The sequence below is a fragment of the Diabrotica undecimpunctata genome, chromosome 4, assembly GCF_040954645.1.
Source record: "Diabrotica undecimpunctata isolate CICGRU chromosome 4, icDiaUnde3, whole genome shotgun sequence".
Classification (NCBI taxonomy): domain Eukaryota; kingdom Metazoa; phylum Arthropoda; class Insecta; order Coleoptera; family Chrysomelidae; genus Diabrotica; species Diabrotica undecimpunctata.
The window spans coordinates 134,072,683-134,091,940 of record NC_092806.1 but is presented as its reverse complement, the minus strand read 5'-3'; the positions used below and the strand labels follow the sequence as shown (position 1 = coordinate 134,091,940).

Below are 19,258 nucleotides of genomic sequence, written 5' to 3'. Positions count from 1 at the left end.
CAACTAGCAAGTCGTAGATTCGTAGATTCGGTAAGTGGGTCTAAAACGAGATTGCCTTTGATTGCGATTTTCATAAGCAAATTTTGCCCTATTTGGAGGTAAAATAAACCTCAAAATGTATGTTGAGAAACCATTACATCCAAAAAACTGACTGTTCGAAATCATTCTAAATTTAAATTATAATTTAATGAAGGAAATAGACTTTCAAAAAAATTTCCTGTAAACAAGGGACTCCGGCAGGGGTGTTGCATATCCCCCACATTGTTTAAAATCTACGTGGCGAAAGCACTATATCAGTGGAGGAGAAAGTGCAGAGGAATGGGCATTGACCTGGGAGAAACTTGCCTATATACCCTACAGTTTGCAGACGATCAAGTCCTTATAACCAACGATAAAGAAGACCTGACATATATGGCCAGAAAACTACAGGAAGAATACAAAAAGTGGGGTTTAGAACTCAATACACAAAAAACAAAATATCTCCCAATAGGCGCAGAACTATCTAACATTCAGATGGACACAACCGAAATGGCATTCTGCACTGAATTGAATATACCTACCTAGGAATTAATTTCGACACCACATGCACAGACAATAGGGAAATTAGAAAACGAATAACCCAGGCCCGTAGAACAATTGGATGCCTTAACGGAGTTCTTTGGAGCTCAGAAATTGGTAAAAGACGAAAATACAATATATATGAATCTCTCATAAAAACCAGCTTAACCTATGGTACACAGACATGGAGACTAACAGAAAGCAATAAAAGAAATCTCGAAGCAACAGAAATGGATGTATTTAGACGATCACTTCGAATATCTAGGGCAGACAGAATTAGAAACAATGAAATAAGGAATCGGATGGGGGTAGATGGATCACTGGTAACAGACATAGAAAGGAAACAACTTATATGGTATGGCAATGTTTAAAGAATTCCAGAAACAAGACTACCAAAAATCGCCATGAAATGGATACCACCAAATCGTAAGAAACGAGGAACACCAAAAAGAACATGGAAGGAGGGAATAACAAAGGCAATGAGCTTCCGAGACTTGACCGAAGAATAATGGAATGATAGAAATTCGTAGAAATTAGGCATCGGACAACGACGCAAGATGTTTTGAAACCGAGATATATATATATATATATATATATATATATATATATATATATATATATATATATATTTATATATATATATATATATTTATATATATATATATATATATATATATATATATATATATATATAAGTCAATCTATACAATCAGATCTTTGTCTGCAATTAATTCCATCAAAGAACCTAAGCTTTACCACCTAAAACAGCTCAAAACTCAACCCAAACCAAACTATTCCGTACAACAACCCAGTCGATCCATAAAACAACGTCAACAATAACTACCACACTACACTACGAATCCAGACACTCGTCACCCGAAACTCACAACTCTCTATAGACACCATCCTTAAATCCTCAAACACCACACATTAAAACCACCCCTACAACCCAAGGAAATCCATACAAATACAGTATAGAAAATATCCCTTTCAGGATTTTTTAGGTACGCAAATTCTTTCTATTTATAAAATTAAATGGGATCCTGTTAAACAATCTTCTTTCCCTATATTTTCTCCTTAAGGATGTTTTGGTGTCATGTACTTTGTTTGAATATTTCTGTCCAATGATCTCTCTCCTGCGCGTGTTGTTTTTCTTCGGAGAATAAGTTATCCAGTCACATCCGTTATTTGGTCCCACTATTGTGCAAGAGATCTTACTTTGGATATTAATTGGCCCACTACGTTGCCTTCAACTACGTAGCGGGACTACGTATTCCATGTCTTCTCTTTTTCTAGATACATATCAAATAATATCGTTTCTTTACAAGTTTACCCATTAGCCAACGTTAATACAATTATTTGCATTTTACGCTTAAATTAAGTTGCTTACATAAAAAAACACAAGAATAACTTTCGTCTTGAAACAACCTTAGTTATAAAAAAAGTGGTGTCGAAGCGAAAAAAGTAATTTTTTATAATTTGTTATACATAAATAGGTTGAGATGAAAAATTTTCGGTAACCTTTTCAACATGGCATATTGGCGTCATAATATATCGATAAATTAATTGGTCTTGAGAATCTCGACATTCTTTATTATAGTTTTTAGCTTACTTTCACTTATCCCGAGTGCGTCAGAAACGCGTTGATTTATACATAATAATGACTTTAAACGTCCACCATTGTCTCTTTCCATGCTAAAGTATTTATGCACATTTAAAATTAATTCATCAATATCCGACTTACGTCTAGGCATGATGGTCATTTGAAACTATACGTTTAAATTACAATACACTGAGTCTAGATCAATATGACAGAACTGTTGTGCTTGAGAGGTAAAATATAATATAACCGCTTACAAAGATCCTAAACACATTAAGCAAATTAGCCTAATGATCATTAGGAATGCCGATTGTAATTTAATTATGTTTGATAAAAAGTTTAGAAATTGTTGAAAACCGTACATAACCACATTAAAGTGTTTCCCATAACTATTTTATTTTTGCTATAAGTATTTTCATTTGAAAATAAAAAGTTAAATATATTTAGCAAGTTTGGAAAAAAAAAATATCAGTAATATTTGCATCTGCAGATAAGCATCTGAAAAGAATAATTATAGTGTTCGAGATTTGGCCAAAAAGTTTCCAATTTAAAAATGCCAATTTAAAAAGTATAGTATGATATAGTGAAAGTGGAAATGTTCAACAAAAGAAGAGGATTAAAACTGAAGGTATTGTCATCGATACTATAGTGTACGATTCGTTTTGTAAAGTGAGAAATAGGAACATTTCATTATCTGGACCGATAATAAAAGAAATAGCTTTATAGACGGCGAAAGAACTCGCCGAACTCGGCGAAAGTTTTGCTTAATACATAACAATAAATTCAGTGCAATTTCTGGAGACGCTGCAAATATTAACCCTGACGATGTTTTAGAGTGGCAAAGAAAACTGCTAAATTTATTTTAAAACGGCTATTTACCTGAATATATTTATAACACTGACGAGACTGGTTTGTATTGTATTATCGAGCCTTACCAAGTAAAACTTGTACATTTCATAATAAAAATTGCACTGGGGTAAATCTGCTAAGAAAAGGCTGACCGTATTATTGTGTGCAAATTTAAAAGGGGAAAAAGAAAAACCTTTGGTGATTGGTAAAAGTAAAAATTCTCGATTGGCAGCACAAATTTGACAGACAAATGCAAGGTCAAAAAAAAATTCTCTTATTCCTAGGCAATGAAACATCCCATCTGGATATTCAGTTATCTAACATATCAATAATATTGTTGCCAACTAATACTACAGCACATTATCAACCGTTAGACCAAGGAATAATTAAAAACTTGAAATCCCTGTACAGAAAGTTTTTGAAGAGAAGAATGTTATCGTCTAGAGAATATTCTTTATCAACAACTGAACTGGAGAAGTCCATAACGATTGCTAACGGCTTAATTTGAATTGTGGCAGCATGGAGATACGTTTCATCCTAAACAATTGAAAAGTGTTTCATTAGGTGCGGTTTTTAAAAAATGATTGTAATGGAGAAGAAATTGTGGAAATAGTCATGGAGTTAAATTTTTTTTGAACTACCTAGAGATTGACGCAGCCCTATTGACGAAAAATCCTGTACTAAACTTAGCTAGTTGTGTTAGTGATTTTAAAGAAAACGAACAGGTGTCTAATGTTTCCGACAATGAGAGTGACGATGAACTAGAACGTACTACAACTGTAAGTAATTTAAATGATGCTTATCTAAAATTAACGGACTTAAAATTAAAAAATTTATTAAAATCCTTTATAAAGGATTTTATTAAAATTTTAGTGATACATGGCATACAGCCAGCTACAGGAACTTAGTTTCCTTGTGGACTTAAAATTATTTTTTATATATAATGGTGATGCAAGAGTAAGTCAAAAAATATCTGATGTAATTCCAGATGTTGAGTCAGAAATTGTGAAAAATAATGTTCAAAACAAAAAACAAACCAAAATTGATGATTTTTTTAAGTAACACCTTCCTTTTTTACATTAGTATTTTATTTGTTTTATTTGTGTATATGCTTATGCAAATGTGCACAAAAACGTTTAATTAAAAATCAATCAAATCAAAACCTCTTTTTTATTTTATTGATTAAGCGATAACTCTACACAACAGACAATTATTTTTTCCTGTTTGTGTTCGTTTTGGAGAAGTTTTACTGTAACTTTTAAATTATTTGTCCGATCGCTCTAAAATTTTGATCGTACTTTAAGCACTACAAGAACCAATATTCCACGTAATATGAAGGTTCTAAGTTTATATTTTCAAAAGTCAGTAATATTTTGTGACTTATTTTGCAACTTTCTTAGCAATAAATTATAAGGGTACAAACATTTAAAAAACGCCATTTTTAAGGTTTGCATATGAGTTACAAATTTATTACTCTCAAATTTGTTTCAATTGCTTTACTCTTTGCTTATAGAGGAAAAACGAGAAAATTGTCCATTTAATAAACCTTAATTTGTTTAAATAATTAAGTTCAAAAAATAAATTGCAGGAAACATATACCTAGGTTCTTGTTATAGAAGTTTATATAACTCAAAACAACTGCCTGGCCGGTTCAGTGTCGCAAACAGGGTATATTGTTACTTATTTCCCTAGGGGGAAATAAGTAACATTACACAACATTATAGGGGAGCGCCGGGAGGGTTTGGACAGCAAGAAGCATTGAATACTCTTATAATTCGCATTACATTAGACAACAAGCGTAACCGCAAATATTACTTAAAGTGCATTTCTGTATTTTTAGTATCTTTCTAGAAGCCAAGCAGGCAGCTTACTTTGTTTTGATGTTCGGCCATTTTCGAAATTTTCCATGCTGTTGTTCTAATATTTAGCAATTTGAAACTCTGTTTTTAGTTAGCTGGTTTTGTTTGTTTTCGGATACTGATTGAGTATTCTTCTTCTTCTGGTTCCTATCCGTTTCGGATGTTGGAAATCATATTGGCAATCATGACCTTGCTCGATGCAAACCATGTTCTTATATTCCGCAGCCATGATATTCTCATTCTACCGGGTCTTCGCTTACCTTTGACTTTACCTTGCAATATAGACTGCAGCAGGGAGTAACGGTGCTGATTTGTCATAACGTCTCCCAGATATTGCAATTTTATGCGTTTGATCGTAAACACAATCTCTGGTTTCTTCTTCATTTTTTCTAGATTGAGTATTATTTAAGCCTAAATAATGAAAGTTTGTTGTTATTTTACGATAGATAAAAATGCTTTAATAAATTTTGTATTTATTTGTCTCAACTGTCTTGAGGGAAGGTATGGACACCTATCCACACCCTCCTAGAAGTGTCCAAACTCTCCCTAATTTATAAAATTGTTACAGAAAACATGTCGTATAAATATAAGCGACTAACCGAAGGACGATTTGCCGAAAAGCCATGCGAATGTTTAATCAGCCAGCTGATGTTTAATCTGTAAAGTTTTCTGTCAAAAAAAGCGCTTAACAGCATGAAGTTAAAAAATCAACACTACAATAAATTTACAGTCGATAAATTTCAAGGTAAGTTAGAGGAGATTCTAAAACGGTACAGTTTCACTGGATCAGACATATTTAATTTGGACGAGACAGGCGTAACCACAGTTCAAAAAACTTAAAAACTATTTGCTACTAAAGGTCAGCATCAAGTTAGGTGTGAGAGAGGAGAACTGATTACTCAAGTGCGAATTATTGGAACGAATGGAACAGCACTTCCACCAGTGTGGGTGTTGCTAAGAAAAAAATTTGACAAACATAGAATGCTAAATGGTTTTCCAGAAGAGTATGGTGCAACTGGTTTAGTGCATTCATCTGGATGGATGACCAGTGATAACTTTTTTAAAGTTCTAGAACATTTTGTAACTCATGTTCGGTGTTCTAAAGAGAGCCATGTTATGTTATTAATGGATAATCATGAATCTCATTTATCTGTTTCTGTTATTGATTACTGCAAAGATAATGGATTTATGGACTATTTAAAAGGTGTTTCAATCAAGGAGCAGATGACTGGATGCTCTCTCATGCAGGAAAGACATTATCAATTTATGACCTTGCACCAATATGTATGATAGCTTGGGATCGATCTGCAACTCTTTCAAACATAAAATTTGGATTTCGTTGTACTGGAATTTGACCATTGAATAAAAATATTTTTGGTGAAGAAGACTTTATAAACTCGTTTGTAACAGACGGAATGGTTACTTCAACATCAAAAGACCCCAATGTTTCTTCACCAAATGAATTTTTAAATCAAAATGTGGAGGTGTCATCGCAATTCAGCCTCTTTGCATTGTCACAGCCCGACACTCTAGTTCAAAGCGAGCACAAGAAAGATTACTTATCTCATTCCCAAATAAAACCATACCCGAAAGCTCCAGAAAGGAAATTAACTAGAAAAGGTCCAGTAAAAAGAACAACCATAATAGCAACCGATACTCCGGAATGCAATGCAATTGCAGAAAAGAAATTAAAAAAAGAGACACCACAAATTAATAAAAAAAAAAAAATAGAGATGGTAACGAGGAAAGTAATAAGCGAGTGTTCTTCCGATGAAAAAGAAGTGATTTACAAAGACTCATCTTTAGATTTAGATTTGGAAAATGATGAAGATCAGGATGAGGACCTTACTAGACTACGAATTGTTAGTTTCGTGGTTTGTAAGGTGTTTGAAAAAGTAAAAGTAAAAGTGTAAGTTGTTGTAGATGGCTATAACGTGAAATTTTTGAAAAAGAAAGTTGCTTTCAACCGGTTTATAGTTAGTGAAGAGCCTCCAACATTTGTAACATACGAAGAAGTGATTGTAAGGTTACCAAATCCTTTGACAGATCAAAGTGCTAGATATAAAGACATGATATATTTTAACATTGATTTTTTCCAGTACAGTTTATTTTAATAATGAATATTTTGTTTTATTGATATCTAAAGCTTTTTTGGGCAAATAAAACCTTAAGTAATATTTTTGTATTTATTAGTTTATTGTCCAGACACTCCCGATCAGTCGGGAGGGTTTGGACACAATACTTCAAGTATATATATATGCGAATATTTCATTCACATTGTTATATTTGTACACAAACTATGCAAATATATAGTGGGGAGACATACATTAATCAGTATGATTTCAAAATTTTAGATATTTGTTATCCATGTCCACGCCATAATTCAGTAGCTTGGTTCTAAAAGGGCCAACGTCAATTTTAGACTGTTTGGGCATAAGTGCATTTTTGTCTTAGATTTCAAATAAACAACACTGTGTAAAAAGGGCCAATGTCTAGATAGAGTAACAACAGACTTACAGCATTACTTTTGGCCAATGTCAATCTCTAATCAATACTAATTTTTAAAGCAAAAAGGACCAATGTAGACTTCAGCCTCAATGCTTCTAAAAATTTTATTTCTATACAGGCCAATGTTGACATTGGCCCTTTTTTAACAAAACCTTCTTCGATTTGATTTGACATTGGCCCCTTATTTCTAGGTTAGGTTTCTGTCTATACACATTATCGTGAGTGCAAAAGTAGTACCTAATCTTTGTATTAAAAAATCGACAGTGGCTCTGAGGCCTCTGAGTGTGTGTTTTAAAATACAAAAAGTGATGGAGCAGTTATATCGTGGAAAGAAACTTGTTAACTTGTGTAAGTTAGACAAAATGGAAGCAAATAAACAAGCCGGTAAGTAAATAGGTTAACTTTATTTTAAAAATTGGTAATATTACAAGATTTAGATGTAAGGACGAAATGATAACTAAGTAAAAAATTGTATACTCAAAAAATGTACCATGTAGGACAAATTTAGTGACTAGGCCGACTGTATGAATATTAGTAACTTATGCTAAGACATTTCAGTCCTATAAATCTTATTTTCAAATCACTTAGTGCAATTTAATAACAATTTTTATTTAAATTTTAGATAATGTGCCGCTGCCTCCAAAACAGGATGATTCGACTGTTTTACAAGAAAACTATGATCCTGGACTAAGCATTTCGCCAGGTAGATAAACCAATGTAAATAGTTCTTTGTTTCAGATAATTAATTTTTTGCTCTCTTTGTTTCAGACAATAAATTACAAGATATAACAACTGAACAATCATCATCGAAAAATACAATAAAGAATAAACTGAGGTCGAAATCTTCTGTGATATATAAAGAAGAAGATGATAACTCAGAACGATTTAAGACTTTTGATGGAAGTTCAAGTGATAAATTTGAACCTTATGATAGTGACTCTTCTGACTCGGACAACTCAGAACCTAGTAAAATACAAAAAGACAATCATATTACTGCAGAATCAGAACATAGACTGTCTGGAATGAAACTTCTTATAGAAGAGGAAGAAAAAAAGTTCTGGACGGAGAACAAATTAGAAAAAGGAAGCGTAATCCAAATAATTGGGAAAAGAATAAAAGAAAGAACTTAAAAACACTTGGAAAAGAATATGTTACAATTCAAGGTAAAAAGATTTCAGAGAAATCATTAAAAAATCCATGTCAATGCCGAAAGAAATGTTTTGAAAAATTATCAAATGAAGAAAGGCAGACCATTTTTAGTGAATTTTATAATCTTGCTTGGGAAGCTCAAAATCAGTTTATTGCCAGTCACATTCAAGAAAGAGAGAAGGCAGTACAAAGAATAAGAGGCCGTAATGAAACAAGTAGAAGAAAGTATAGCAGGCAATATTATTTAGATTGTAACTCAGAGAGAATTGAGGTTTGCCAAGTTATGTTTTTATCAACGTTAGATGTAACCTTAAAAAAAGTTTGGGTAATAATGAACAAAAAGCGTTCCTCAACATCAAATATTTGCTCAAGCGATGGTCGTGGAAAACATACGAACCATCCAAAAATAAAGGAAGAGGAGAAAGATGTAATAAGGCAACACATTCTGATGTTTCCTTCGTTTCAAAGTCACTACGCTCGAGAGAAAACTGCAAAGAAATATATGCTGCAATAGAAAAAACTAAAAATTCTACTACTGCCAGGGTAGATATTCCTAGAGACTGGGCTAACCTTATTCGTCTAATACCCAGAAAACCACCAATTTTTGTCCAAGAAATGAAGCAAGAAGAATTTCTTTGTTTTAAATCATTATTATCTGGCAAATTTCAGCATGCAAAAACCAATACTCAAGGACAACCAGTGGTGTGGTCTAAAATAAGACTTATTCTATAATAAGACTATTCAAGTGAAAATCTTGGCGTGATGAAATACAAAAACTCCTTTACCGACGATGAGCCTTATAAAACATTGAGCTTATTAAGAACAAGAACTAGAAATTCTGGAACTACTCGTTTGTTACCAATCTCTGATAAACCATTGGGCATACCAGCGAATAAAACACAACATCTGAAAGACATGTTACCTTACGTTGAGGAGAGTAGTCGTCCATATTACCTTCAGTTTCTCAATACTTTGACTACATCACCATCTGCAACGGATAATTTTATTGCAGATGAGGAGTACGATCAAGATGATGAGATGTAATATTACCATTGTAATCCTACTGATTGTGACTATGTTTTTATAAAATAAACATTAATCTCTTCAAATTATTGCAATGTTATTATTCCTTAATTGGGCCAAAGTAACATTTTGGAGTATTTTTTTGTTATTTTAAAAGGGCCAATGTCATATTTCCAATAAAAAAAAACAAATGTGGGTCAGTTTTACTGATGCCAAACATTCCGTAATCTATGTAAGAATGACAAGACAAAAAAACAGTGTTGCAATATAAAAAATATTAGCAATAACTGTAGATCATTTTGTATAAGAATCTTCTAAAGCAGTTTCCCAAAAACAGCGTTTTATGACTTTGGCCCTTTTAGAACCAAGCTACTGAATTATTTATTAAAAAATTGTCCAAACCCCTTCCGGCGCTCCCCTACCCTTTAAGAATTTGAGTTTTTTGTGTTTTCTATGAGTCTGTTTAGGCCCTAATTTATACCATTTTCTTTTCTTAATTAGTCTTATTAAATATTATGAAATTGTAGATGTACGTTAAACTTATTTTTACTCTAAAAGTTATACAAAACATCTTTCAAACTTTATCTTATGTTATATTTAAACAATCACCAGCATCTTTCGTGTTTATGAGCGTCATAAATAAATACACTGTAATATATATCAATAAATCAGTTGCTTTTAATCATTGTTGTACATTAAAAATATTTTAATTAATTAAAACTTCTTACCTCTGACAACATTTGCACATATTTGGTATGAACACCATTCAATAACTGTCTTTGTGAGCGCTTCTATGTACTCGTATTTTCCAACCCGTCTAACTATACACGTCCATTGTGTAGGAGATAAGCCTTGTCACATGTCGATTTTGATAAATCAAGATATAATTGCGATATAATTACGAAAATTACGTTTATAACATTTGTATAACACAACAAAACAGTACACAATCGAAAATTTTTATACGCGTATTTCAAATCACTGTAATTTTTTCAAATTTATTTCTTTTCTCACGTGCTATTATTTGTTGGTATTAATATATGTCACACTTACATCACAACACTATTTAACTGCAGGTGTTCCTTTTCACTACGGAGTCGATTTTGAAATGATGATGCTGGATAAAATTAGCTGCAACAAATAAAAGTACACTCTTAATAGAATTGTTATCTAATAGGAATGATTTGGTGTGGACAGGTTGGTATGGTTTTGTTGAAAAGTAGAATAGGTACTCTTTACTTTTTAAATAATGAGTTCAAACACCGGCGCTATAAATAAATGTACAAAATGTATCCATTTGTAAATTTCTACTATTCAAACTTTCTTATCGTGTACATGAATTGAGAAAGAATATTTAAACATTTAAACAATAATTTATGAATAATAATACTATTTACAATATATAATAGAGAACATATCTTACAACAGATGAAGATTTACAAATAAGATCGAATGATTGTATACACGTAATTGCTCGTATCAGGTAAATTGGCTCTATTTTTAATTCGAATAGTTTGTGTTTATTAAATCCAGTTTAAATATATTTTCAAAATATATAAATAAAATATACCTTGCTAGGTTAAATCCTTTTGTTTTGCGATAACCTGCTTTATAATGTATAAAACATTTTTTAGTCTAGAAGCAACGGAGGGTTTCGTGACCGATTGAAATCCATGAGATTTTCAACTGATTTTCGTATATTTTGACCCGCTAAATCCGAATCATCCTATTAACAATTTAATTTCTTATAAGTGCGGATTTCATTAGCAATTGCTCCCAAAAAACTTGTTGTATTATTGTAAAAAAGCAATGGATGATTTAGTGAAAGTTATTTAAGTAGATAAAAGCAAAACAGACATTTCCATAAAATAAAGAAATATTGTACCAAAAATTAAATCATTCAAGGGAAAGAATATTCATTTTGGGACTCTATTTTTTTTCTACGGCGTACAGATTCTTGGTAAATCGATTTTTTGCGTTTTTAGCCCCCTACAAGCCGGGTTTTAGGGGGAAGCCCGTGGGTAAAAGTGGTAAACTTTCTTGCGTATATTTTGTGGCTCGAAAATTAATACTCTTCTCAAAATTCAGCTTGTTCGTATGATTTTTAGAAGTTGAGTTTCATTCTGTCTCTGATGACTGGAGTAATAACAAGTTTATTGTTAGAACGTCGCTAAACTTTGTACAAAAATTTAAGATCTTAATAGTTCTATTTTATGTTAAATACCTTCATATAGAACTTTTAGATGTGATCTTTATACTAATCATAAGTCAAAAAGAGAAGGTATTTTGATTGTTATTAAAGACTAAATTAAGAGAACTGTACTGAAACCTTTGTACAAATCTACTGAACATTGTTTTCCTTTATGTTCATTTATTAAAAAAAAATTTATAATTGGAGGAATAAATATTTCCCCAAAATCCTTAGAATGAATATATGAACAACACTGTTTATCGGTCGAACATATATCTCAAATGTATAATCATTAAAGACATTATATATTCGGAGACTTATATATGCTATCAGAAGACAGGTCACGTCAGAAATAGAACGAAAGAAGCAGAAGACGGATCGAAGACACACCTTGTATGACCACCAAGTTAAGCCAAGTAGACTAAGATCTCGGAAAAGCTTTCTGAAAAAATCACAATCCCTTCCCGAATAGCCAAAGACGCGGCGAGTACACCTATGGCAAGCGTTAGCTACAAAACATTTTGCCCCCTCAGAGGAAATGGCCGCTGAAAACAATTTGCCGTATCCCACAAAAAAAAAAAACGCTAAACAGACTAAGACTGGCGTTTCACTCACGTTGTGCTAGTAACCTGAAGAAATTGGGATACCAAAAGGATGATACCTGCGACTGTGTCAACAACAAAATGTGATTAATAAGTATAACTTTGGAATGGGTGGTGTCGACCTTTGCGATTGAATGTGTGCTAATTATCGTCCAAGACTAAGATCAAAAAAATGGTGGTGGAATTTATTTTCACACTACTTGAATTTAGAGGTAGTAGCAGCATTCCGTTTCTACCAACATGTTAATCCTGAAAGTACTATAACTTATTTGACATTATGAAAAAATGTTGCTACGGCACTGATTAAAGTTGGTGCAAACTCAAGGAAAAGAAAAGGTGGTCCAACTTGTCCAGTTCTTAGAGATATGCGATTTGACGAAATAAATCATATTTCTAAAAGTACATTACAAGGTAGATGTACTGTAGGAGAAAGAAACACACGTTTAGAGTGCACTAAATGTGAAAAGCGCACACATAACATTTTTTGTTTGTAACATGTTTAAACATAAGGTTTACAGTTTTATTTTAATTTTTGTTGATATTCAGTCTTGAAAACATTTTTATAACGAGATGATATCAAATTTATTTACTATTCTATGTGTCTCTAATATCTACTAAAATCATGTATAAGCAATTTAAACATTTTTATGCAATTTATAGCGACTCCCCAAATGTTAGTATTATTATGCTCAACTACATACTTTTTCATTTTGATAGTTAAAAATACACTTAAAGCAATTAAGATTTCGTTAGTAGTTTATCCTGGCGTAAATATTTTGATAAGTTTTAAGTGAGTTCCATTACCAACATTTTTTAAAACAATAAACGTTCGATATAACAGTTTTATTTTACTAAGTTTTCTGTTTTCTTAGTTTCTACGAATAAAACAAATGTATTTAACTATTTAATTAAGTGATATATGGTTAAATGATTAAATTAATGAACTTTAATCAAATAAAAGGCAGATATCCAGCTTAGTTTTTTATTAAATCTTACGAGTACTTTCGCTCGCATCTTCAGGGGCATCTGAAATAAGCCAAGAAACGTTATTCAAGTGAAGGAAGATTAATTAACTACGAAAAAACTCGAAAGTTTATGGTTGATAAAAATTTTTTTTTTTTTAATTTAAATTTTTAATTATTTTAATTTTCGAAACCAAATTCAAGAATTCCGCTTTAATCTGTGCCTTCTAAGAATTGCAAGGCAAAACAGACGTTGATAAAGATGTTAATAGAGACATGGGGAATCTAAAAATTGCATTCCACAACATATTTCTAAGACAGAAAAGATTTAGTTCACGTTCAGAGCGTTTGCGAAAGCCGTTCTGATGAGGCCTATTGGGCCAAAATACGTATAAGCGGATGCGCAAGCGCCCTGTACGCGAAATCAAATCTTAACTGTCTTTTCCTTTTTATTTCGATATACTCTGTACGAATACTAGAAACCAATTCGCTAAGAATTTTGCTTAATTGAGGAGATATGTTGTGGTATGCAATTTTTAGATTCCCCATGTCTCTCTTAACATCTTTATCAACGTCTGTTTTGCCTTGCAATTCTTAGAAGGCACAGATTAAAGAGGAATTCTTGAATTTGGTTTCGAAAATTAGTCTACGATTTTATTATCAGATGTCGCTACATTGCATCTATACGAAGCCATGTTAGAGTTGCTTTCTAAGACAGAAAAGATTTATTTCACGTTCAGAGCGTTTGCGAAATCCGTTCTGATGAGGCCTATTGGGCCGAAATACGTATAAGCGGATGCGCAAGCGCCCTGTACGTGAAATCAAATCTTTACTGTCTTTTCCTTTTTAATTATTTATTTCAATTTGTTTTTATCAGTATTAAATTAGGACAAAACAGAACAGTTCCTAACACGTTGACTGCCGATATATGTTGAGTAGACTTTCACCGAGCGCCGGTTACTTTTTTGATAGATAGTTCAGGTGTTCTTTATTAATAAAAAAAAATATCTTTAACTTAGGCATGATTGACCTCTTTTTCTTCGTTCTGAAGGTATCCAATATTTTTCAGGGTCATCTGTCCTCTGACACTCTCTTAAAATGGTCATACCAAATTAATAGTCTTATTTCAATATCTTCTATATTTCTGCCGATACCCATTTCATTTTTTATATGCTCGTCAATAAGCATAACTTTCGGAGGTAGCACTACTTTCTTAGATATTAATACTTTTACCTCTGCTTTTATAATTGTGTTTTTTGTGTCTCTTTTTAATAATATGTCCTAGAAAAGAGAATTTACTGTTAAGGTAGTCACTTTGCCTTTGTTTTCTACTTTGTATTTCTTCCTCGCTATTTTATTTTATATTAAAGACTACTCCTAGATATTTACTTTTCTCTAAACCTTTTGTGCTTTCCTTAATTAAATATAATTTATATCATTTTAATATTCGGCAATGATAATTTGATCATCCGCAAAGAATAAAATAAAACACACATTATCCCCTAATCCTACTTCCATTTTTCTTCATTTTTAACCAATTTTGCTGGAGCTCTGTCTAAGTATAGAATAGAATAGAATTTATTTAATCAATATACAAAAATAGTTTTGTTTTTGACAAGTCAAAGGAATAGTGACAATACATATAAAACATATAAAATTTTTGGCGAATTTAAACATTACAAACATGTATATTATTTAATATTAAAAATTAAAAAAAAAACGACAAACACACTTTGTGGAATTATAAAAAACATGAAATATAATTAAAATCGGCAACTACCCTGACCAAACTAGTTTTATTGTGTAAAAGCTGTACTTAGGTACTCCGTTTTTGAATAGAAACAATGTTTCAAAAAGTGTGATTTAATTTTAAGCTTAAACGATAACTTTTTACTTCATCTGGCAAAAAGTTATACAAACTAAAATCAGTCGAATTTTTATGCTCTTTGTCAACCTAAAACGTTGTGCTCTAATAGCATCTCCAGATCTTGTATCGTGAGCATGGACGTTGTAGTTTATGTTAAACTTACCTTTGTTGGCATGAATTTTAATCAGTGTCTCATATATAGAGTGAAGGTAGTGGCATAATACCTAAATCCAGAAATAAAGGTTTACAGTGTTTCCTATACTCTGATCTTTAAAGTATCCTCACTACTCTTTTTTGTAATTTAAAAATTCGATCTGCGTAAGAAGAATTACCCCAAACAGTTATTCCGTACTGTAAATGGCTATGAAATAGTGCAAAGTAGCACATTCTAAGGGTATTTTTAGGAATCATATAAACTAAGTTGCGTATTAAAAATATACTTGTAGCAAGTCTAGAACTTAAGTAATTTATATGAGCACTCCAGTCCAAATTATCGTCTAGAAAGATTCCTACTAGTTTAACACTATTTCTTGAGATATACTTCCAATCAGAACTAAAAATCAAAATTCTGATTTTTCTCTTTATTTAGCTTTAGCCCATTATGTGAAAACCAGTTTTTTGCTTTCTGGGTATCACTATCTATTTTAATTTTTAAATTATTCTGATATTAGTATATCAGTATTCCATATCACTATTTCATAATATCAGTATTTATGAAAGTTGTATCATCTGCGAAGCAAACACATTTTATAGGAAAAGTGAGAGTCCAATATCTTTACATAGTAGTCTATACAAACCCTCTCACAAAAATTATAAAAATATTTAATAAATTTATCAAATTCTTTCAAATAGATATTTAAATTTTTTTTACTTATTATTATAAAATTACTAGTAAACAGAAATTTATCGCTGGTTTTGCATTGCTTAGAGCAAGACGAGCATAACCTAACATGTACTGGGTAAATGATTATACAATCGAAACCCAAAAAAAAACGAAGAAGAAGAATGTCTTTGAATGTGTACAGACATGAAGTTGCAGAGTTTAAGGAGACTCTTATTGAGTTAAGGAAAGATATTAAAGTATATCAGAATTTAAGAAAAATTATCAAACAATTAGAGAACCTGCATATTAGTGAAGGTTTAATCTCGCAAAATCCACTAGTCTGTGCCCACTATGATTGCAGTGTTCGTGTTTTCTGTGTTTTCAATGTTGGGTTTAAACACTACTTTTACTCCTATGTTAGCATTAAAAGATGGCATAAAAAAATATAAATATTTATTAATTTAAGTTCATTCATCACAATGATGAATAATTCCTAATTGGTTTTCCAATTTCCCATTTTTTTTAATCGTGAAATATCACAAGTTCTATTATATACAATATCAGTAAAGAATTTATTTGAGCAATATTTATTTAATTAATAACACATTTATCAAGATCAACAATGTTTTTTTTTCAGATAAAAATGTTTGTAAATAAAGGAAGTCGCAATTATTCTTAATCTCCCGTTAATTATTTATCAGGTACAACTGGGAAATTGCTGGTTACGCTAATTATAGAATCCAATAAAAAGTCAATGTTAAATTCATTATTCCGATTAATGAAGCCTCCCGAATTTAATATATCTTTTAATGAATGCCACGTTATCTCGCTCTTTTAACTTGTTATTATTTCAAATGTTATTAAGATGGTTACTGTATTTTGCGCTATAAAAATATCGGCAAAATAGAGAATTTATTTAAATATGTGTTATAATTACTTACCGATATTACTGAGTAAATTTATTTCATTCTTTGCGGTTTCGTCTCAACTTTCTTCCGTTCTTCTAGGTCACTTCTTTTCTCTCCAATATCTTTCCGATTACTTCATCCCATGTGTGTCGTGGTCTTTTCCTTTTTTTGTTTTTCAATATTTTTGCTTCCCCCACTCTTCTCACTGGTACGGTATCCTGTATCTGGTGTAAATGATCTCACCAACTCAGCTATCTCTCTACCCCATATTCAGTTTTTTACCCCATGTTGCGCATGTCTTAATGAATTCGTCCATAATTAATACAAATAGTGTTAAACTAGTGCCTCTCCCTGTCTTAAGTCTCCATTTATTGGTGTAAATATAAAACAATTTGATAGGGATCCTGGAGTAGTTTTGTAGTGTGCGCTAAATAAGAATGGAGTTTCTAATAAGTATGTTAAGATTGTGAGAGATATGTATAATTAAAGCGGTGAATTATTTGGTGAATTTGGTCTAGGCAAGAGAAATGAAAGGAAAGAAAGATTTAAACTATTTGCAGAGGAAGAAGAATTTGTATGGATGATGGTCGCCGACATCTGAAACGGATAGGCACTACAAGAAGAAGATGTATAATTAGGTAAAAACCAGTGATAAGAGGGCCGGTGAAGAGGCTGATAAAATTCTTTTGAAAAGAGGATTGTATCAACGCTTCGTATTTAGTCCATATTTATTTTCATGCGTATTGGAACCTCCTCCACCCAAGTGCCCTCTCTGTTAAGGTTGGCGATCAATATGGAAAATTTCTCTCTGTTCTGAGCTTGATGAATTAATTCATTTCCTCTTGTGTGGGCCCAATCTTTGATGTTTCGTAGCCAAGATTTTTTCATTCGTCCTATGCCCCTTTTACCTTCAATTTTGCCTTCTAATATTACCTGGAGCTGCTCAAATTCCCTATGGCGCATTATGTGTCCTAGATATGACGTCTTTCTAATTTTGATAGTATTGACCAGATGAGGGCATGTGTTCATTGCTCTCAATACTTCTTCATTCGTAGTTCTGCTGGTCCAGCTTTTTCTTAGCATTCGACGGTACATCCACATTTCAAATGAATTTAATTTGTTGACGTCATACTGTTTTAATGTCCAGGTCTTAGAGCCATATAGTAATAGAGACCACACATAACACTTTAGTGTTCTCAATCTTATTGAGACTAATAGCTTGGGATTACAGAGCATTCTACGCATATTCATGAAACCAAATCTTGCTATTTCAATGCGTCTTCTAATTTCTTTTAAGTTGTCTAGTTGGCTATTTAGTTCTCTGCCCAGGTATATAAAGTTTTGGAAACTCTGAAGGGTGATACCATTTATTTTTATGTTAAGTGTAACTTGTTCATGGGGGTTTTTGTGGAATACCAGAATTTTGGTTTTGGAAAAGTTAATGTCCAAGCCCAGGCTGTGACTTTTTCTAATAATATGTTCATCAATATTTTTAGTTGGTCTTCTGTTTCTGCTAATACTACGGTGTCATCGACATATCTTATATTATTAATGATGATTCCATTGCTCTGGCACCTTTAGGGCGATCTTTAAGAGAAGCTCTAATTATATATTCGGTATATACATTAAATAATAGGGGGGATAAAATACACCCTTGACGCACTCCTCGTTCTATGTCGATGTACTTGGTGTTTCCGTTCCCTGTTCGAACGCATCTTGTGTGGTTCCAGTATGTATTACTTATGATCGTGTCCATCCAACCCTACTTCCTTTAGCACCTTAATCAATTTTCCGTGTTTGATGCTGTCGAAGGCCTTTCTATAATCGACAAAGCACACATAAGGCCGTTTTTGAACCTCAAGATACCTTTCTGCCATCAGTGTCAATTCTATAATTGCTTCTCTAGTGCCTGTACCCTTTCTAAAACCATATTGAGAACGACTCAGGTATTATACGAAAATGATTGCGTTTTGATTTAATCCGAGTCTCTTACCACTCCCTAACACGTGTTTCTGAGTCTACCCGTCATCAGAGAGAGTTTGTAAGAAGACTCAAACCAAATCAAAACGCACCAACTACTGTGGCAATTATAGAAAAAATAAATACCAGAGTATGCTACTAGAGAGATCTAGTGATCACTAGAAGACTCAGGTATTCTTCACACTGATTGTGTAATGTGTTGTGTATTGGAACCGATAATACGAAAACTACACGATTGCATTCTCTGGTTAAAATTTAAAAGGGAAATTGTCAGTGGTTGGTTGAATACTTTAGTTTAAAAAAAATTTACAATAAAGTAAAATTTTACTTTGTTAAAGAGTATTTTTTTTTTAATTTTATACCATAATTTACAGGGATG

General features: G+C 32.1%; 1 protein-coding gene and 1 long non-coding RNA gene across 3 annotated transcripts in view; one reads left to right on the top strand and one right to left on the bottom strand.

The window, feature by feature from the left end:
• LOC140440064 (uncharacterized) overlaps positions 1 to 10,737 on the bottom strand; it is a 55,127-nt gene extending 44,390 nt beyond the window's left edge. The window contains exon 1 of one of the 2 annotated variants that reach the window (XM_072530325.1): positions 10,600 to 10,737. Coding sequence is in view for 1 of the 2 variants with exons in the window: in XM_072530324.1 (XP_072386425.1) it covers positions 10,275 to 10,312 (38 nt within the window). In the remaining variant the exon portion in view is untranslated. Of the gene's footprint in view, positions 1 to 10,274; positions 10,415 to 10,599 lie in introns of those variants that run through there. The other variant, XM_072530324.1, reaches the window with a different exon arrangement.
• LOC140440067 (uncharacterized) overlaps positions 10,626 to 19,258 on the top strand; it is a 67,896-nt gene continuing 59,263 nt past the window's right edge. The window contains exon 1 of the long non-coding RNA XR_011950779.1: positions 10,626 to 10,743. This is a non-coding gene — a long non-coding RNA (uncharacterized lncRNA). The remainder of the gene's footprint in view (positions 10,744 to 19,258) is intronic.